We start from the raw sequence: 10,606 nt of genomic DNA, 5'->3' as shown, positions 1-10,606 counted from the left end.
CCCTCCCCTCCCCCCCCCGGATCCAGGAAGCACCGTGCTTCTGATCCACTTCCAGGTCTGCTGCCGAGCATGTCGGGGCCCACCCCCCATGCTTCTGTGGGATGCTCCATCTGCCCCGCATCACAGTGTTCACAAGCCGCCTGCTACCTTGAGGTATGTAGAAAAAACATTTAAAGCTGTGTCTATGGCCAAATCGCCAAATCTTTTTGAATCTCTCCAAATTGATTAGAAGGGTTCAGATTCAATTAAAAAAGATTAAAGGGTCCTCTGATTTGATTTGGATTCAGAGATTTGGCCACCAAATCAGGCCAAATCTCTGCCAAATTGAATCAGCGACGAAAGCGTCACACAGCCCTACTGTTTTGTTCCTTAGTTATTCACCTTGCTGAAGGAGTCAGGCTCCTAATAAGTGTAAGCTCCTTTATGCTGGAGAAACTGAGTCCATTCTAGGGAAACAGTACTGCTTTAAATATACCAACACTGTTGAAATGGTACAAATTTTGTGCCCAGACAAGTGCCAAGGAAAAGGAAAACAGGATTACATGGCAAATGCATGTTGACCAAAGCTGGCTGAAAAATAGTAAGCACTATTTTTGCCACAGTATATTTTGCAAAAAAAATCAAGTTATCTTATTTCAGTTAGAAAACACAAAAAGCCATTGTTTTGTTTTTCCAGTTTGGGATATTCTGCTCCCTGACTTATTTTTTTGTGCTTTTTTTAAATGAAAAAATTCCAAAAAGAAAGAAATTTATTTTTAAAAAGGTCATTTTTCACAGGAAAAGAAAACTTCAAATGAAAAAATTCAACCAGCTCTACTGCTGAATATAGGAAAGATATTAAAAAAAACAGAACTATGTTTGAGGGTTGGGAGAAAGGGATTTAAAATATTATAGAAATAGAATAGGTTTTCCATAGAGCTGGTTTAAAAATACTCTCACTTTTTACAAAACGTTGTGGAACTATTCCATAAGAAAGAGTATAAATGACAAAGACCAAAGCTTTCAGTATTCAATGGCACCAAAGCCTTTACAGACAATAGACTCTCTTCAGATTTTACACATCTCTTTTGGATTTCTAATGTATTTTAAAATGTTATGAGGCTTGTGCATAATTAATAGAAATTTTACCTAATGGGAAATTAATGAACCACAAAGGAGGAGGCTAATTACTGTAATTTAAGACTGGCAGGAAATCACACCCTGAGCAAATGGTAACGTAACATTTATACTTACCCATGTGCACTACATACATGCATGCGCACGCTTGCACATCATACATATCTAATGTGTACTGATAATGTGCATTTGATAAATGGTAGAAACTTCTGTTAAACTGTAGAACTGTGTGAATAAATTATAATGTATTGGGCATTTCTGCCCACCTCATTTTCCCCCCTGCCTTTAATTCAATTTCCAGTAGGACTGAATCAAGAACTTGCCATTTAAAATGAAAAATAAACAAGCAAAAGTCTATATTATAGACTTATTATTATATTACACTAATATCTTTCAAAAATGCAGTTTCCTATCATCAAAATGATGGTATAACAGATTATCTCCATCCTCTGGGGAAGCATCAGTGCACAAAGCAGCAACAACTGCTCTACTGATGGAGGGGGCAACACAACCAGCTTCCAGCTCTAGTGGTAGCTATTTTTGTGCCCCCACCACCTCAAAATAGTTCCCCCTTAGTTATGCTGCTCCCTTAAAGGAAGAATTTCCACACACAATTGCAGGTTTTTAAGTCTCAAACTGAGTAATAGCAAGCTCAGGACAAGCAGTAAGCTTACAATTTAATATCTGTACCGTGAAAACAAGACTACAGACAGATACTCAGGAAAGCCCCTTTACTACTAATGTAAGAGTTTAGTTTCTTGCCCCCTAGGCTTTGACACATCAGGCTTTACAGTTTTGATATTATGTATAGACAGAAAAAATAGATGACGTAAACTGAGTGAAGCTTTGCATATGTTTAAGTATAATTTTCTCTCCTCTCTGAAGCCTATCTCATTGTACTCCCCATAAGAGATTCATAGGTGAGGAGATAAGACAGAAAATAGCACCAGTAAATATGTTACCAATTCCAAAATGTCAGCATTATTTTTTTATATAAAGGATGTGGCTCGTGCAGACTATATGGTGCTATGTTGTAGCATAAAACTTTTATTTGTACCCACTGAGAAAAACCTACACAATTCACTTCTCGCATCACTGTGAGTAATGCAGCAATCCTCCTGCTGAGTCAGTATTTATAATGGCATGTATCTGCTACATAATTTGCAGGAATGGGACACATAGTAGTAAGCACTCATGGTAGTAAGCACTTACTACAGTACTACAGCTTGGTAATAAGTGTTTTTTATGACGTAAGATATTTTTCTTCTGCTGAATAACACAGTATAACATTTTAAAAGATTAGGTCTGAAAAATGTCACAAGCATTTCTGTTATAAATAACACATTTGACTATCACATGTTTGATTTTTTCCAGGGCTTTAAGTAGTAATGGCAGGGCTCATTGATCCAGCAAAGCTAGAATCTGTGAGAAGTTATCCTAAAATCCTGCTACAGGCAAAATATCCAATGGTTAGAACTCATTTAATCTGCCCCATTTAACCTGGTACAAAACTGGACTATCTCCAATGAAGGCAGCGGAGTGACTCCAGATGTCCATCAGGGTAACTGAAAGCAGAATTTGGCATAATGGGAATTTGGCCTCAGTTATAAGCATAGCTGGATCATGTCCCACAGAAACACCTTGGGTGAAAGCCTGACTACATTCAAGTCCATGGCAAAACTCCCACTGACTTTGATGGGGCCAGGATTTTACCCCTTTATGTATTAGTACAGTGAGTATTAACTTAAGCTTCAGGCACGGACATGTTCATAAAATAAATAACATGATGCACAAACTCTGAAAAAAGACTGCAGACAAAAATAGTGCATGGACAATGTTCTTTTAAATCATTTTTGTATAGTTTCTTTTAACATAAATGCAAGAAAAAACCCCAAAACAAATAAAAAATCTTACAAAATGCATAAGGAATTTCAGCCTATTCCATATTTAAAATAAACCTCCTTTAAAAGAACATTAAGGTTGTACATTGAAGTACTGCTTTATCAGAAAATGACAAAATTAAGGTTGCCTGCTCATCCCTAATTCTCTCCCCACACTTGTGCATCTGAGTTACAGTTCAGTTGTCTGTAAAACAATGCCATACCATTTTGTGGCAAGGGCCCTACCTCATTCAATGAGCAAGATGGATGGTGTCCAATGGAAATGGCAGCTGCTCCATATTACCTTTTATCTTCCTTACACAGTGTGCAGCTCCCTGCCTCATTTACTCCAAAACATCCAAAGACTAGACTGAATCTGGACTCTCTTCTTTCCTTGTAGGCTTTATCATAGCACTCTCTGCAGCTTACAGACACTAATGTGGTTTATCCTTGGACCATCACTATGAGGTGGCAAATTATTACTATTCCCATGATACAGAAGGTAAGCACAGAGATCAAAGGGACTGCCCAAGGTTCCAGAGGGACTCTCCGGCAAACCTGGGAATTCAACCTAGATCCCTTGAGACCCACTGTGTTGCCATAACCACAAAACCAGTTCCCCTTCCAGATAACTGCCGTCTTCACTAGATTCTGGGCATTCTTTGGACCACAGGCTAATTCCACAACAGTTCTGAGCTAAGGAGATAAATCCACAAGTGAATTGTGAGGGTATGTCCAGGTAATTGTGCCCCACTATATGAAGAAATAAAATCAGTGGGGCACTATGTTTTTTAAGCTTTTTGGGCCCGGGCAGACAAAGCCTTGGCCAGGATGATATAACTAGGGCTGGTCCTGCTTAGAGCAGGTGGTTGGACTAGATGACCTCCTGAGGTCCCTTCCAACCCTCATTTTCTGTGATTCTATGATTCTAAAATACAGCAGTAGCATGGGCAGGAGAAGGTGGGGACATTATGTTTCTGATGCCTCAGCCCCTGCCCTTCACCCTGCTAGTCATAACCCTATGCTACGCCTCAGCACAGATCCTTGGCTGCACATCCTCCACAGCCCACAAACACAGTCAGGCTCTGTTTATGATGCACTCAGAGGTGTGAATTCAGAACAAGTAAGCAAGCTGGTGCTAGCTTTAATCTACCTAGTGAGCATAACAATTGCAGTGAATACACAGCCACACTGACCTCAGAGCAAAGCTGAGCAAAGGTATCCCTAGCAGACATGTACAGCCCACGCTGAATCCCTTGCCAATGCATCTTCATGGCTCTTGTTATCTACCCTAGCTGGATTTAAACAAGCCTAGGTATCAGAACTGCAGCATAGGCAAATCCATTGTCTCAGACCGGGGGAAGCAGTCCTTAAAGGAGCTGCTGGGGTTCTGGCTGCTTCCCTGGACACCTTCACTGATCAGAAAGAGCCAGCACTGTCTGCTGGCTGCTCAGCTGTGATACAGTGGAACTGAGTACTCACATGAATTGCACCTTCTGATCTTCAACACATAACCAGTTTTCATTTGCCTGGCCAACAAAAGACATGCTTAAGGACTTTCCAAGTTTGGAAAAGCCATTAGGTGCATAAAACTGTGGAGGTATCTGGTGAGTTTGTCAACACTTGATAGAGTCCATTTGGGGAAAAGAGCCATGCTGAATGCCATGGAGCAAATCTAAACTTCATTTGTTATATATCCCAAGTCCCCATTGAAGCAATTGTGTTCACAAGATGGACTGGGGTGCTGATGCCATTCTCCCCCCACACCCTTGATACGTATATCTTACCTTCACTGAAGGCAAAATCATTAGTGATGTCAAAAGGCTGAATTTGGACCTCTGACAGCAAGAAGTCTATAGATTTCTGGTGATCGCTCAAGTATAGGTGGATGGTCTGCTGAGCCTGGCATACGTAGGACTTCCCTGCTGGGGTGACTAAGGCAGAAAGTTGGTGCGAGTTGGCTGTGTGCTTCCCAGCTGTTGACACAACACAAACATCAGTGGAACAGTCAGACCCAGGAATCTGGCATTTTGCAGTGCTTATCATAAATCTAGCCTCATTCAAATGTGCCTGGATTATGGGTTGGTGTTCACTTTCTCATCTGTTTTATTCAAACAGTAGCAATTCTTGGGGCTGCACTGTACCTTGGAACAGCACTTTATTATGAAAATTGTGCAGAGCAAGGAAAAGTTCCAGGTGCCATTGTGGGAACTCCCTGGTGAGCAAACTGAGTACAGCATTACATCAACCATTATGAGGTCAGAACACATGCTTTATTGGGTTGACAACCATAGAGGGAAAACTGAGATATGACTTCTCGTTCTTCCTATTAATTAAGTGATGTTCAGGGATCTGGGTTTTCTCTAATTAAAAAAAAATCCCCAATGTTTGGATTTAAAAAAAGGAACCCACTATCCACATTTTTCCATTATCAAAATTAATGTGTGTGTGTGTGTGTGTATTAGTGGTGTTTCATTTTAATCACAGAAAAATATGGATATTGGGGTTACTTTTTTAAATCCAAATATTGCGGATTTTTTATCAGAGAAAACCAGGATTCCTGGTGATGTTGGCAGTGCTGATGCATTGGCTTTTGTATAAAGCCCACTGAAGTCAATAAGAGCCTTTTGACTGACTTCCATGAGCTTTGGATCAGACCTATCCCTTGCACTCAGATAGCAGTGAGGGAGGCTGGGAAGATTAGCCTCTGTATTTGGATAAAAATAAAAGACACAACTTGAGATACTCAGTGCTGGGTAAAACCTACTGCTAATGCATTTCTTTGTGATAAAAAATGAACATTGTCCAAATAGAAATTATAAAGCAGAATTTTCTCATTAAGTCGAACATATTTGCAAAAGCAAAGACTGTGCATGATCAGCAGCATGGAATGATGAATAACTTCTGCTTTCTGATCATCTTCTGCCCTTGTGTTCATCATTAGGTTTCACATAGCAGGGAAACAGCAGTTTACATTTGCTCAGCATGTGAGGGTTAATGTGTGTGTGCAGAAGCGTGGAGTGGTGGCATGCAAAATAGTCACCACAGGGTGCAAAACTACTCCCAAGGTTGTGGGTGGTATGTCACAAACACAGCTGTGAGAGGCACACCAAGACCCTTTTAATGTAATGACTAAATGTAAAAAAGCACCAGTTCCCAAGCCAAAAGGACTCATTTCTGAGCAGAAATGGGAAAGAAGAAATTGGATTGTTTTCTCATGAGAATATTCTGGGAAATGTCATGGCTTTCTGGAAATCTGCCTAACAGTTATCAAGCCCCAGGAGTGAGGTAGGGGACAAACCTTTGGAAAAATAATGCCCCATCCTATCAAAAATGCAGTAGTGCTACTCACAAGCCTAAAAGTTAAGTATGTAAAGGAGTTAAAGCCTTGCATGGTGAACAATTGCATGTGTGTTCCTGTAAAACAAAAATGGTGCATTACACACCATTCCAGCTCAAGGGCTTGTGTCATAAACCCACCATTTACAAACACACCGTCTGCATCAACAGAAGAGGAGCATTGCAAAGTAGCCCCTTGAGGGGAAAAATCCACAAAAGATGTGAAGATTACAATTATTTTAAAATCAAAATGAAAAGGTGTTACAGCTGGGGTTTGGTGCTTGGGAAAAAAAATCTATTACCAGAAGATAAAATGATAAATAGGAAACAGAACTGGATATAAAAGATCTAAAATATTCACAGGTAGCAGTAATTATTAGTACAGGGGGAAAAAAAGAATTCCTCTGCATTTCAGATTATTAAGAAAATGGTGCAGAAACTCCCCCGGTAACATCTTACTGAGATGTTCATTGGACAAGAACAATAGGGAAAATGAGGGGGCAGAAAAAAAGATGCATCAAAACGGCATTAGAAAAGAGGAAGATGAGACACATAACAATGAAGTGGAAGGAGATTAAAAACTGTGGGTGGGTAGGTGGGTGTGTTAGAAAGGTAATAGCAATGCATCGCTTCTGATCCAAAATCAGGAAAGCAGAAAAACAGGCAAACCCTAGTTCTCAGTAAAGGGATTAGACCAAATCTTTTAAATAAACCTCACACACAGCCTAAGGAAATTAAGGCAAAAATAAAATAAAATAAAATAAAATGCCACTCAGGAATAAGGATATGCTACGTATCAGCCAGCCATACTCAGGAAAGAAGCACCTTCTGTAAGGCAAGCTGTAGCTTTAATAATGGATGGAGTGGGTGATGGGTGATGAAGCCCACAGGGTGACTCAGGCCCGAGACATCCCACTGGTGGGGCACGGGCTGGATTCACGCAGAAGGAAGGGGAAGGTAAGTAAGTATAGGGGACGAGACCTGAGCTTAGCAGAGAGAGGGGGCAGAATTCTGTGCACTGGGGACTGCAGGGGACTTAAACAACAGAATTAAATGTTTAGAAAAGGAATCCAAGGAGGCGATTGTCTTGCCTATGGGAAATGTGCCCATTTCCCTAGTTTTATCTACAGGCCTGTATGCATTTCATAGGCAGGGCCAGTGCCAATGTGCTTGAAAGAACCACCTATATTCCTAGCAGTACTTTCAATGACAGGATTTTAAAAAAAAAGCAATTGGATTTTAATAAGTAATTTCCTGGAGTTCCTCAGACAGCCCAATGTTTCCCATTTTCTCTAGAGTAGGTGACAAATCCTAATTACACACTGCATCAACTTATTCTAGGTTAACCTGCTCAGGAACTGTGAAGAAAAAGCCCAGTACTGCACTCTCTCTGGCACTTACGAGTGACGGCTTCTTTGAAGTAGGTTTTCTCACTGGTGTCATACACGAACTGGACCTTGTTCATTTTCCACAGAACCTCCTGCCCTCTGCTAGTGTTGTGTCCCTCCTGCCAAGACAGAGTGGGTGGGGGAAATAAAAAGTAGCTATTTCAACAAATGAGCTTTCCAGGCATCCACATGAACACCCCATTGGTGTGGAATGAGGTCTGTGCCTTGAGTGCTTGATTGTACAATGATCACATATCATTAATACACCTGCCATGCTGGGGTTGGCTTCTTGCCTCTTATGCATAGCTTCATAGACTGTAAGGGGCCAGAAGGGACCTTGGAAGATCATTGGGTCCAGCCCCCTGCACCAAGCAGGAAAGATAACTGGGGGTCAGGTGACCCCAGCAAAGTGACCATCCAGTCTCCTCTTGAAGATTTCCAGGGTAGGTGATTGTACCACCTCTGGAGGGAGCTTATTCCACAGTCTGGGCACCCTGACTGTGAAGAAGTTTTTCCTAATGTTGAGCCTGAATTGATCTCATATGGGTTTCCCGGTTGTTTCCCCTTCACCTCCCTGTCAAAAAGTACAGCCTTGTTTTGCTGAAATACGATCTCATTGGTTCATTACATGTATCTGTAATCATATCTAAAATCAAATCGTATCATGCAATCATAGCTATAAATGTATGTATATATATATATAATCAATTCATACCATACAATCAAACCATATAATGTGATAATAGCTATAAGCACTTATCTATAATCAAATCATATCATGTAATTGTATCCATAAGCACATATCAATAATAAAATTGAATCATATAATCATATTTATAACCACATATTTATAATAAAAAAGTGGGGGAAAAGGGGATTGGACAAATTCTCAGAGGAAAGGGGCTATTGAGCATAGGAGTTAGGGATATAGCCGCTGAGTTAGAATTTCCTAAATCTTAAATGCTGGAGGCTGCAAATGAGAGAGGAATAGTGACCAAAAAAACCCTGGTCACACCTAGTTCACTCTCTCATTCAGCATCCACTCTCTGCCGCTGTGTGACATAGGAGACTGGGCAAGATGGACCTAGGGTCTGACCCAGTACATGGCAGCTCATATATATATGTGTGTGTGTGTGTGTGTGTGATATCTGTGCTATTTATGTGCTATCTGAGATCTAGCTGTCTGTATAGGTGTGTGTGGGTATGAATGTATATTATTTTTCTGTAAAGAAAGAGCCCATAAGCCCTCTGCAATCATGGGGTGAATTACCTTTATGAAGGAAAGCCGGAGGGTGTAGGCTTTTTCCAGCCAAGAGAGCTCCAGTTCTGACTCATTGGTGCCACATTTGCCTTTTATTTCTGCTCCCCGGGAAAGTGGGATATCAGCTTGTTCAGTTATCACCTGCATGCCCAAGCAGCACAAGGCACAGGCTCAAAGGAGGAAATCTGCATTACCCACAGCAGTATAGATCCAGGTGCAGGGGATGGGAGAGCTTCCATGGACTCCAACTAATACATCTTTCTCACTAGTAGCATGCAAAGGGCCAGAACCTATGGTGTCCCACATTTGAAAGTGGTGAGGTTTCCCCTAGGGCTATCTGCTTTGCACTGCTCTAGTTGCATGTGCAAGTATTCCTCCTGCTCCTAACTTTCTAGCACCCCATTCCTTTGGCTCTCAGCAGCTATTGCAGACTAAGTTTCTGCAGGACCAGTGAAGGCTCCTACAAAAACCCACTCCATCTTCCAGTTGTGTGCAAAGGTTTTGCAAAGGACTGCCTGTCATTGCCTTGGCCTAGGAGTGCAAAGCGGGAAGGCAGATCATAGAATCATAGAAAAAGTGAATTGGAAGGGACCTCAGGAGGTCACCTAGTCCAGCCCCCTGTTCCAAGCAGGACCAAACCCAACTAGATCATACCAGCCAGGGCTTTGCTAAGCTGGGTCTTAAAAATCTCCAAGGATGGAGATTCCACCACCTCTGTGGGTAACCTGTTCCAATGCTTTACTACCGTCCTAGTGAAGAAGTTTTCCCCAATATCTAACCTAAACTTCCCCTGCTCCAACTTGAGCCCATTACTCCTTGTTCTGTCATCCGCCACCACTGACAACAGCCTGATTCCATCCCCTTTGCAGCTACCCTTCAGGGAGTTGTAGTCTGCTACCACAAAGACCCAAGAGCGGGGAGAGGGGCGATGCCACCCAGAACCCTGCCCCTGCATAAACCCCCTTCCAAGGCGAGAGAGGGGCCTTACATCCACGTAGTTGGCGTCCCTCACGTAGTAGGGGACGAGGAATTTGGCGGCGAACTCTGCCACGAGGCACGCCTTGCCGTTCTCCTTCACGGCGAAGATGTCCTTCTCGGGGTTGGGGGAGAGGCCCGAGAGGTTTTCCACCTCTTGCTCCGCCACGACCCGGGCGGCTGCCTCTGCGGGACACAACACACACGCGCGCGCGCTCGTGGGCAAGCGGGAGCCCTGCCCGAGACTCCGGCTCCCCGGGCAGCCCCGCTCCCTCCCCAGCTCCAGCCCTCTCCTGGCAGCAGGGGAAGCCCCGGCCGGTCCCCTGCAGGGGGACGGCTCGGTACTCACGCAGAAGCAAGAGCAGTCCCGGGACGGCGGCTCGGTGCCTCCCCTGCATGCTCCCGTGCTCGGAGCGCGGCGGAGCCCAGGTGCCGCGGGAGCAGAAAGCGCCGGGCTCTGTGCTGGCGGGCTGGGAGGCAAGGCTGCCGCGGACTGGCAGCAGGGGAAGCCCCGGCCGGTCCCCTGCAGGGGGACGGCTCGGTACTCACGCAGAAGCAAGAGCAGTCCCGGGACGGCGGCTCGGTGCCTCCCCTGCATGCTCCCGTGCTCGGAGCGCGGCGGAGCCCAGGTGCCGCGGGAGCAGAAA

At 43.4% G+C, this 10,606-nt stretch overlaps 1 protein-coding gene across 1 annotated transcript in view; it reads right to left on the bottom strand.

The window, feature by feature from the left end:
• LAMP5 (lysosomal associated membrane protein family member 5) overlaps nt 1–10,357 on the bottom strand; it is a 23,908-nt gene extending 13,551 nt beyond the window's left edge. Inside the window, exons 1-5 of the mRNA XM_025201876.1 lie at nt 10,309–10,357; nt 9,973–10,145; nt 8,994–9,125; nt 7,737–7,842; nt 4,784–4,972 (exon numbers count right to left, since the gene is read on the bottom strand). Of these exons, the coding sequence (XP_025057661.1) occupies nt 4,784–4,972; nt 7,737–7,842; nt 8,994–9,125; nt 9,973–10,145; nt 10,309–10,357 (649 nt within the window). The remainder of the gene's footprint in view (nt 1–4,783; nt 4,973–7,736; nt 7,843–8,993; nt 9,126–9,972; nt 10,146–10,308) is intronic.
• Nucleotides 10,358–10,606: the final 249 nt, after the last annotated feature.

The sequence above is a fragment of the Alligator sinensis genome, unplaced genomic scaffold (assembly GCF_000455745.1).
Source record: "Alligator sinensis unplaced genomic scaffold, ASM45574v1 scaffold140_1, whole genome shotgun sequence".
In the NCBI taxonomy this organism is placed as follows: domain Eukaryota; kingdom Metazoa; phylum Chordata; order Crocodylia; family Alligatoridae; genus Alligator; species Alligator sinensis.
Note: the sequence above shows the minus strand (reverse complement) of the source record. Positions and strands in the feature narration are given on the sequence as shown.